Source organism: Urocitellus parryii, chromosome 4 (assembly GCF_045843805.1).
Source record: "Urocitellus parryii isolate mUroPar1 chromosome 4, mUroPar1.hap1, whole genome shotgun sequence".
Taxonomy (NCBI): Eukaryota; Metazoa; Chordata; class Mammalia; order Rodentia; family Sciuridae; genus Urocitellus; species Urocitellus parryii.
Genome location: NC_135534.1, coordinates 16,450,446 through 16,461,753, shown reverse-complemented (window position 1 = coordinate 16,461,753; position 11,308 = coordinate 16,450,446). Strand labels below are relative to the sequence as shown.

General features: G+C 36.1%; 1 protein-coding gene across 1 annotated transcript; it reads left to right on the top strand.

Moving 5' to 3' along the window:
• The first annotated feature begins 333 nt into the window (after positions 1-333).
• LOC113176039 (olfactory receptor 9G19-like) lies at positions 334-1,257 on the top strand. Its single transcript, XM_026380426.2, has one exon. It carries the CDS (start codon positions 334-336, stop codon positions 1,255-1,257), a length of 924 nt encoding a protein of 307 aa, XP_026236211.2.
• The last annotated feature ends 10,051 nt before the right edge of the window (positions 1,258-11,308 follow it).

Genomic DNA, 11,308 nt, shown 5'->3' with positions numbered 1-11,308 from the left:
CAAGCTTATATTTTACTCATAAATGAGTCTATTATGAAAATTAATACTTATATATACCAATTTTAAGAACTGAATATGGACTAAGCACTTTCCTGGGTTCCAGGTGGAAGACTATAGTATAAGCAGATATCACAGTCACTGGAATTTTTGTTCAACTAACTACAAAATGAAAACATGCTAAAGGATCACAAAGATTATTGCCTCCAAGACTAAAATTATCAGAAATGTCCTCTTACATATTTAGCACATTTATTATTTCTTTTTTTTTTTGTTGTCAGCAAAATGATTCAAGTGAAATTCTCTTTACTCTTCTAATGTGAAACATTCTAAGCCATGCAGAGGGGAAATCACACAGTGACAGATTTCATCCTGCTGGGCTTCACACGAGACCCCATGATGCAGCTGGTCCTCTTTGTGGTATTCCTTATCATGTACGTTTTGACTGTGGCAGGAAACACCTCCCTCATAGTGCTCATCTGTAATGACTCCAGGCTCCACACACCCATGTATTTTTTCATTGGAAATCTGTCTTTTCTGGATCTCTGGTTGTCCTGTGTCTACATTCCAAAGATCCTAGTGATCTGCATTTCCGAAGACAACAGCATCTCCTTTGCTGGCTGCCTGGCTCAGTTCCTCTTCTCAGCGGGGCTGGACTATACTGAGTGTTACCTGCTGGCTGCCATGGCTTATGACCGCTATGTGGCCATCTCAAAACCACTGCTTTATTCTCAGGTCATGCCCATGAAACTATGTGTATTTTTAGCAGCAGCCTCATATCTTGGTGGCTTTATTAACTCTTCTGTCCTCACCAAGAAAACCTTTTCCTTTGACTTCTGTAATGACAACATCATTGATGACTTTTTCTGTGACTTGCTTCCCCTGGTGAAGCTGGCCTGTGGCAGGACAGATGGCTACCAGTCTCTGATGTACTTTCTTCTGAGTTCCAATGTCATCACCCCCATTGCGCTCATCCTGGCCTCCTACCTCTTCATCATTGCCACCATCCTGAGGATCCGCTCCACCCAGGGCCGCCTCAAGGCCTTCTCCACCTGCTCCTCCCACCTGGTCTCTGTCACCCTGTACTATGGCTCCATCCTCTACATCTACTCTCGCCCCCAAACTAGCTACACCTTTGACACAGACAAAATCGTCTCTACCTTTTACACTGTGGTGTTTCCCATGTTGAACCCCTTGATCTACAGCCTGAGGAATAAGGATGTGAAAGAGGCTCTGACTAAACTGCTCAAACGATCATGACTTTCCATCTGAGGAGAGAGCCTTTTCCATTGTCGATGAGGTTATTTGTGCATCAAGCAGAGGTGCTCTTGTGCTTCCTTGTGATATGATATAATGCAAATTATGGGATTTCTGCCTTGAAATATAGTAGGTCAAGAATCTAAGATCATAAATTCACAGTAATACAGAAGATAAATTTGACAAAAATTTTACATATTTGGATTGAATTTCCTGTTGCTCTATTTTATAAACAAAAAACGTAAGCCTAAAACAATGTTATCTTCCTGCTTTATGATGTGGCACAGACCTTACTCCTCTTAGCAGAAGAGCATTTGGTAGGTGCTTACAGAATGTCAGCTCTACAGTTATTTCACACAAATAAGAACAAAAATATTGAAATTTGATGATATTCGCTGCTGTCCTTTCCTTTGACAGAGTATTTTAAACATTTTTAGATTTTTTAAATGAGAAATTTTAGTACAAAAATCCAGAGGCACCTAAGAAACAGTTTACTGGACATTATTCTCAGCAAGTGAGATTGTTCTCATCTCTATGTCTCTTACATAAGGTCTTTTAAAAAAAAAAAAAAAAAAAAAAAAAAAAAAAAAAAAAAAAAAAAACATTTCATAGATGATTTCTAAGTCCAAGGCAAATTCTCTTGACCCCACTTTAGTTTCTATGAATAAATTTATGAAGACTTTTGCATCTAAATAGTGACAATCTAATCATCAAACAATTATCATAACAAAAATAACTACAAAAAAGTAAAATGATTTGAGGAATAATAGTCTTGAACACCCAGTATTCTTGGGGAAAATTTTACAGAAAGAATACTGTAATGATCAAACATGATAATGGCACATTATATTTGAGTAAATTTTCAAAGTGAGAGAATATTAATGTAAGTTATGCTTTTAATATAAATATATCTTTTTGTATTTGTTTAAATGAAAAGAAAAAAATTTAAAGAGCTATGCATTAGCCCAATAGACCTGGAAAACACAGGAACTTCACCTACAGCAAATGGACTTATGTACACTGCTGGTCACCTGGGTTCACGTGAAATGTGAGGCCCAGGGAGATTATCAGTGCCAATTGCGATTTACAGTAACCAATAGAAACAGGGTCCAACAGTGGAATTCAAGGATACTTCATCTGGAAAGCTATGCCAGCTCAGTCTCTGGTTTTCTAAAAGATATTTTTTTCTTTCCAGTTAAGGATAATAAAATTTCTGTAACCTACATTTACCTTAAGAAATACTAGCAGAGCCAATTGGCCTACTTCAGTGGCAGAACGTCAGTTATTTTATGTCAGTTGTGTGAATATGGAAAAATCATTCCAGAGGGAAACACTGGCTACTAAAAGTACAGCATATGTGACAACTGTATTGTCAAGACTTCCCAGTGTCCTAAACAGTGACATCTACCTGCAGAGATGGTTCCAACCACCGTCCAGGCATTGATTCTCTCCTTTTTGGAGAGGAATGAAGTTTCCTCCATCAAAAAAGAATCAGTATATACACTGTTACTGTAACCTTGACCAATCTGAGTGTGTTTTTAATTTATTTTTCATATGAAAGAGTTATCTTGACTCCAGAGTCATATATAAGTATCCCCAAAACCCTAGAAAAAAGCAGATAAAGTATAGCTAATTATGATCCTTGGAAAATATAAAACCTAATAATGATAAAAATGTAGTTAGATGTGGGTCATTATTCAGAAGATATTTTAGGTTTAATTAAGTGTATACTTAGCAGTAAGTTCTCTCTCTTACTGTGGAGAATTGTTTCATCACGATTTTTGGCTTTGAATTAGCCACATTAATTTGAAATTACACTATACACATTGTGTGTGTGTGTGTGTGTGTATGTGTGTGTGGTGCTGGGGATAAAACCTTACAAATGAAAGGCCAGAGCTCTACCACTGAGCTGTATCTCCAACTCACAGAATGAACATTGAAGGGGATTTATTTAGTCAAGTCACAGATAAAGTTTAAATTCTTAATATACACATGGTTTCCAAGATGTGTCTTTTAGACATAATTAACTAAACTTTCTATTTTTCATTGATTTTTAATTTTTGTTATACATTTATACAACAATTCAAGGCACATTATGATAATTTGATGCATGTGTAATGAAATTTAAGATTTCAAAATAAGCAAATGTTTAAAGGAAAGCTCCTCTATGCAAGAAAAATAAATCTCATTGACTCAAATGTTATTTTAAATAATGAGAAGCACAACGGGGGCATTTGCCTGGGTTCCTCAGAGAAACAATCCACAGGATATCTGTGTGCATACACCTGTGTATGAAAAGGTAAATTATGAAGCTGCAATTCCAACTTTGCCATGTGGCCCTGAAAACTCAGAAAGTTCCATAGTATATGTGAGTCCAGAGTATTTCATATTATATGGGTGAAAAGGATAGGTTTTCCATCCTCTTTTTTTTTTTTAATTTCTTTTCTTTTATGGGGGATGGGGTGGGGTGGGACTTCAACTCATTGGTTCTTATTTATAATTGCCTTCCACATTAGTTTCTCTGAAACTTGTTGAGAAATGAGTGGAATAATTCCACTCATGTTTGGTAGTGGCCACTGACTGAGATGCAATAAGATATGCAAGGGTGTGTACTGAGAACCAACCAATCCTCCCAGCCCACACCTCCCCTTTCCTCTCTAGCTGTGACAATCATTAACTGTTCCTTCATTTCCTCATTGAGTATTTTTAACTATTTGCAATGAGAGTTATAAATACATGAGTAATATGCACATTTGGGTAGATAAGAAAATATTGTACATTCTGTTCTGTACTTTGCTTTTTTAATTAAAAAAATGGAACCAACTGTGTATCTGCATATTGATTAATTAATTACCTAACTCAAAAATTTTATCTATCAAGTGTTCCTTTATTATGTGCTGTATTGGAGCCTCTGCAGAGATATATACAGTGGAGAATTAGACCAGGCACTGACTCAGCCTTCTTAGGGCTATGGTGTAGGGCCAGACAGGGACACTTTCACTTAAAGATACATGCAAATTTTACACCATAATCAGCTCTATAATAACACTATGTATGTGCTTTTCTTCTAGCCGTGATGGATACACTAAAATCACGTTTTGCTTTTGCTTAATGGATTGTAAGAATTAACTAAGAGAGGAGATTCTCCCTGCTAAGATGAAGCTGGAATGTATTTTGTGGCTTTCAGTTTAGGGATTCAAAATTATAAAAAAATGCAAAAGTTTTAAATATATCATTCTTAATAAAAAGATGTATTAAATTTAATATATGTAAAAATATTGGCTAAACCTATTTCATTATTTTTCTACTTTTACTATATAAATTATGTAATTTCATGCCTATTGCTAATAAAAAGAAAACACTGTTTCTTCAGAAACACTTCAGAACACTTCAGAACACTGAAGAATATAGAGGATAATGATACAACCCCCCTTCAATCTTCTTTTCATACCCCTTTATATAAAGGATAATAATAAAAGTCCCCTTCAAATTCAGTTTTCATCTCATAGATTGCAAACTCTCCCTTTTTTAAAAACAAAGACTTAATCATTTTGGAGGAATTTTATATTTACAGAAATATTGATTCAAAAGTATGAAAGATGCAAATGTATAACAGGTCCTCTTCAACAGAGTTAGACAAAATATTCAACAAACAACATTTTCTAGGTGCATTTTCAGGAGGAATCCTGGGCTCCTGAAACCCATCTGTTCTTCTTAATGACCAGTACACACAGTTCAGGAACCCCTGTCCAAATAGGTAAAGAAAAGTGTAAGAGTACTATATTCTAGAACATCAGAGATGGACAAGGACATGGCAAGTGAGAACTCTTCAAGTCTTGGGCATACCACGTAAGCTCTCATCATTTCTCCAAATATGGCCCAGATCTGTAGTCATGACAACCTGGACCATAGGCAGCAGAAAGACAGGCCTATACACCTTTTTGTTCTCTTCTGAATTTCTAGTGATTGGTGCATAAATGGATTGCCCATAATCATGCTTCAAAAAAATATTTGGTCCATAACAAAATGGACATGAATGATATTTCTGATTTTATGTAAAATCAACATCTTGAAATTGAAAGTAGTAAAGTGGATCATGAGTAATTTCAGTTGTTCAGTCACTCTGCATTGAACTCAGAGAAAATGCTCTTTGCCACTACCACAGCCTGGAGCTTTGAGGAAACAGTGGCTGCAAAAGGTCATAATCAGGGCTCAGGTATGCAGATATCTAGGAATATGGCCTTTGTGCACAAGAACATGGCTCCTGGCACACTATGGGTTAAACAGATATCAATGATTCAGAATCCCAGGGAGAGGTGCCATAACTTGTTATACTCTCTTTCTAGGTATGTGCTGTACTATTTTATAAGTAAGAATTAGAGAAGAGTTTTCACATTCATCAACACAGAAATTCATTGTTATATATCTAATGGAAACAGACACTAGGAAAATGCCTGTTAGTATATATAATACAATGAGAAACAAAATCAACACAAATTCTAGTATATTCTAATAAATGCTTGATTTGAATGGTTATTCAATAAAAGACTGTGAAATTGTATACATAAATTAAACTTGTTGAAATTTTCAGAAATCCTTTTAATATCACCTATTGGAAAAGGACATAATATTCTCAGCACTTCTTCCTGCTTATTCATGGCTCTTTATAAAGGGAAGATTTTTCACAAACAAAAGTGTAAAATTTTATCAATGTTATCAGAAGTTTCTCAATTTGTACATCTCGGGTTCCAAAGCAATTTATCATAGGGGATTCCTGATTGGTTCTCCTTTATTTAATTAATAAAAGACCATGCTAGCTTCTCATGGCACAGTAGATGCATCTAAAATTTAAACATCTATAAACCTGACTTTTCCTGACTCTAAAATTATGCATCTTTTTCAGATTGATAATTTTATGGTCTTCAACTTAAATTATGTTTGAACTATGTTGTTGGACAATAGCATTATAAAATATGTGGAATTCTGTCAATCAAATCCAATAAAATGACTGCTCGATTGGGAAGGTCACCTAGCAGGGAGAGGAGTATTCCCTGTTTCCTAAGCTATCATTTCTTCAAGTTTTGTGTTCTTACTTTTCTTTTCCAACCACAAAAAACTTAGAATTTATGAACACATTTAAGCATTGTATATGAAACTTGTACATTTTTATCTTTCTCTAGTCCTACAGGCTTGGTGCCTTTTACATTTGCAAATCTCCTAACAGCATCTCCTGTATCTGAATCTCAGTAGTGTGACTCATGTTGCAAATTTGCTTACCCTCTTCCACATCATTCATCCTCTCCGCACAGAACAATCAGGTGGAAATCCATGCAAAATTGGGGAGCATTTATAATTGCATGAGAAGTTACAATAACAAACTCTAAAAATTCAGTGTGATTCCTTAAAAATATAGACATAAAACTTTTCAGTTCTGCTTAAATAGTTTCTCTCTCTCTCTCTCTCTCTCTCTCTCTCTCTCTCTCTCTCTCTGTGTGTGTGTGTGTGTGTGTGTGTGTGTGTGTGTGTGTTTAAATGATTTTCCCTCTTAAAGAAATGAAGTATGAAAGTCAAGGATTATGTGCTCTCCGGTATAGTCAAGCATCAGAGGAAATGGGAACAGAGGTTGTGGGGGTAAGAAAATCAGAGAGAAAATATTAGAATATAGGTGAGGGAGCAAGGGGGAGAGAGATGAGGAAAAGAAGGGAAACTACTGGGCAATTGATATTAAGTAGATTGTATTTTTAGATCGTGTGCATGTATGACTATACAACCACAAACCGCATCATTACAAACAAGTATCATGCACCAATAAAACATGATAAAAAGAAATGTCACCTCTATACATGTCCATATTTTCAATTTTACCCTTTAAAAAAATGCCACACTTCCCTAGACATGTTTTATATTTTTGAACTGTTCAAGGTCTGAATGAAATAAAATCTATAAAGTGTATAATAACTTCAGGTCTGTGTTGTGTGAGCAGTTACAATTTTCACATCTCTCTTATCAAGATTGAGAATGAGGATTAAACAAAATCCAGATGTTTCATAGAGCTCCGTAGGTAGATCACATTGGGTCTGGTGTGATTTGGTCTCCTTTGCAGGGAGTGATTCACTTTGTCTTATGTTTATGAGTATGGGGATCAATCGATGGTTTAGACTCACTCTTTACTTAAATTCTGTGGCATCAGTAACAATATAGCAGGTAAAATAATATGTAAGAATTTTCAACCATAAGAGAGACAGGAAAGCCATGAAAAAAAAGAGGTGGTAGAAGGAGAGGTTTTCCGGGGTGAAAGCACAGAGTTCTGAGAGTCTCCACCTTTTCTAAAGGCAAGTAGCATAAGGAATGGCTATAACAGAGAAGAAGGCTGGAATTTATGATCCTATGAAGGAACCTGAACCAAGTTAACACAGTGGGCTGAGGGAGGGATGACGGGTGGGTGATTAAAATATGGTCCAAATGAAGGAACAACAAAATATTCTCTTTCTCTGAGTCAATTTTTCTGACAGAAGAAACAACCCAGTTTTCATCTATCCAGACTGTGTTCACTGGATTTTCTCCATTATAAAAAAAAAATCACTCATAACTAGAATAATAAAACCAGGGTTACAATCCAAGGTCCCTGTTTCTATCTTTCCCACAAGTGTCTTCTGGGCCTGGTTCCTTGGCATGCTTTCTCTGAGTAAATCTGACTTCCCTCATTGCATGTGTGATGTGTGGCCCTTGTCAATCGCAGGGTACTCTGTGGTACTGTCTCCTTTATTCTGACCTCTGTCATTCTGACCTGGTTTGGGTAGATGAGCACTTGGTAAATGGATTGAGGGTTGCCCTTTCACCCTGTATTGATGTGGAACAATCTTTCTAAGTGACATTATATTAGAGAATTTTGTCTGACACAATATTTTTTCCTTTCTTTCTTCCCACAACTTGAATATAAATCCATTAGGATTCTAATCAAAAGCAACCTTAATTCTGGTAAAAATTTTAGAAATCACCTCTGCATCCTTGCCTTTACCGCAAGACTACATAATATAATTCCCTTTTCCCCATGTTGAAGTGTTCCCCCAGGAGACTCTTTGGCACTGTATTTAGGTGCATAGTTATGGGAACACACTTGTGACTCTTCATATTCCCTGACGTAGTTTAAATTGGAATAGGTACTCAGCTTGAATTTACGAATAGGCAATCTCATGCAATCATTAAGACAATTGAGGACCATAATGCATTTTCAAAAGACAGCTATGATGGACATTAGATAAAATGTTTGGAGGACTATCAGAAGAGATGCTTGGAGTATGGATTATAAATAGGATTAATGAGTGACAACACTAATAAAATATGCATAAGGATTATATAAGTCAATACCTAGACAGACTGGCAAGAACAATGGGTAAATTAAATAAATCTATAATAGTTACTTATTCCTGAAAGCAAGTCATTGCCCCTGCAAGGTTAAGCAAGAAGTTGTCTAATCTCAACTTCCTGCTACCCAAATGATCCACCAGTCCTCCCAGAAAGTGATGGCATATCACAGGCACATCACAGGCAAAGGTTTCTGCCTTTAGCATTTGGACCTAACTAATAGAAGCAGCCAAATCACCCAGATGAGGGGAAGAAAATGGTATAGATATAGGTATAGATTTCATGTCACCTGCTATGGTCATGATGTGCAATGGTCCCTTGAGCATCAAATGGAATGTGTGGGGAAACAGGCTGACATGCATTCACAGTGCATGTGAACTCATCTAGTTGACTAGTAGCAATTTCCACATAAATGCAAACATAGACGGAAGTGTGTACATCTTTGTGGACATAAGGAATGTAGTACTTCCTGTATGACAGTTCTTGACTTTGAAGACTCAGGGCAGTGTGACAGTCTTAGCTTGTCTTAGTCCCTGTTTCTATAAACACACTGACCTCAAAGTTCTTTGCATATCCCTCCAAGGCTCAATTGTTGCATGTTAGGGAAAACCTCATTCAGTTGTAGTCTTTAAAGATAAATAGTTCTTAATTCAGCCTCCAATTTATTCTCTCCATTTTGTTTTCAAAGAAAAACACTATTTCTGCAACACGGCTTGGACCTGTCGACCTATTAAAAATGTTCAATCATAATTTCCATAGAGAAGACCCTCAATTCATCCCACTACTCAAAAGAGATGAGTAGAAGGGAACACATGAACTCAACAACATTCAAGACTTTAATGGATACATTTACCTCTCTATTTCTCCCAAGAACTTGGGATTGCATTTTCTTTGCTGTTTTAGTAGAGAGTGTCTACAGGGAGAAAAGTGAATAGCTTCCATTGCATTTGAGGCTTTAAACAATGTTAACTCCTGTGCTAAGAGTGAGAGGAAGGAACTTAAAATCATTCTGTTTTACTTGTATCTCTACCTAATTGTGATTTTTCTTCTGGGTAAATAATGATCTGCTGTATATTTGGAACCACTGAGGCATTCACTCAGGACAAAGTAATAGTACACATTGCTTTCTTTAGCCCAGTTGATGAGAAATCAGTAGCTGCTCAGTCCAAGAAGTTAGAAGATCAGAACAAGAAGAACCAGTGATGCGGCCCCAGTCCAAGGCTGAACGCTGGGATTTCCCTGGTGACTCCTTGTTGTGAATTCACAATAAAAGCCTAAAGAATCTGTAGTTTAATGCTCTGGGACAAGGGTCATAGCAAAACCCAAAAACACCTGCTCAAGAAGAATCCAGCTTGTACACACTTGTAGATTTGTGGACTTCCTCTGAATTCCACTTTTGGTTTCATATGGACACTCACCTCATTTGATGGTTTCCCCACATTCAGGGCAGGCCTTCCTTACTCAGTTTGTTGATGAACATGTCAATTATCTCTGCTCTTACAAATACACTCAGAAGTGTGCTTTCTGAATTTCCTAGTCATCTCTCAATCCAAACCAGTTGACAATCAAGATTCCCTAACACATCCCCAGGAGATCTGGAATACCTAGGTAAATGGCTACAAGCCATTCATGTATAGGCTTGGAGGAAGATGAATACATACACTTTGGCCAGGTTTGATGCCCTTTCTCCAAGGATCCAAGTCTCCTTTGCAATCTGTGAAGTAACTAACTCATCATAGGTTGGAGAATCATATAAGGGTTTGTATTTCCTTCTTAGAACAAATTGTGCCAATTTATATCCAAGAATTCAATGTAACAGCCATTTCCTACTAAGATGTGGTAACTACTGAAGAAAGGATTTCTTTGAAATATCTTCACAATCTTCTCATTGCATTTTCTGAAAATGTTGAATATTCACAAAGAGAACTAGTATCTCACTACTGGACACCAAAACCTAACATTTTACATTATGATTAAATCCATGGTAAGGAAATAACGAACACTAAATGCCCCTATAAAAGCCAGCAACAATCAGGAGATATCATGAAAAGAAACATTTTTTTAAAAAAGTCTTAAGACATTCTGAAGTAGCAGAATGAAGAAGCATAATGAAACAACACCCATAAAAGTTCATAGAAACATTTAGATTTCTTTAAGTTTTATATTTTAGATAAATTTTGGAGATTGTTTATTGGTGGATTATAATTATACTTGAGCATGGAATTCATTGTGCCATATTCCTTAAAGCACATAACATTATCTGATCAATGTCATGTGGTCTCATTCCCCAGGAGTTCTCAGTTCCCTCTCCTCCAGTGTTGGAGGATTTTAACTTGCTAAAGCATTTGATATCATATTTAACACACACACACACACACACACACACACACGCCAAAGACTAACAATAGTGTTTTTGGAAATCAAGTATGTATGTGTGTATATATATATATATATATATATATATATATTCAAATATATGTATATATATGTATATAGATATAAACACCTAATTATGCTTTAAATATAGGTACTTTAAATGTATTACTTGCCCAGAATTGCTTCATCAGTAGACAAGAGTTGCATGAGAAAACTTGAAATTTAAATCTATAAAGCAGAATGTTCTTTTTAGAAGATAATTGTGAGCCATAGGGAGGAACATATTTTGACACTGACTATAAAGATCACAATA

Excerpts from the sequence above, each read along its gene's own strand:
- LOC113176039 (XM_026380426.2), top strand. The coding sequence starts at position 334 with ATGCAGAGGGGAAATCACACAGTGACAGATTTCATCCTGCTGGGCTTC.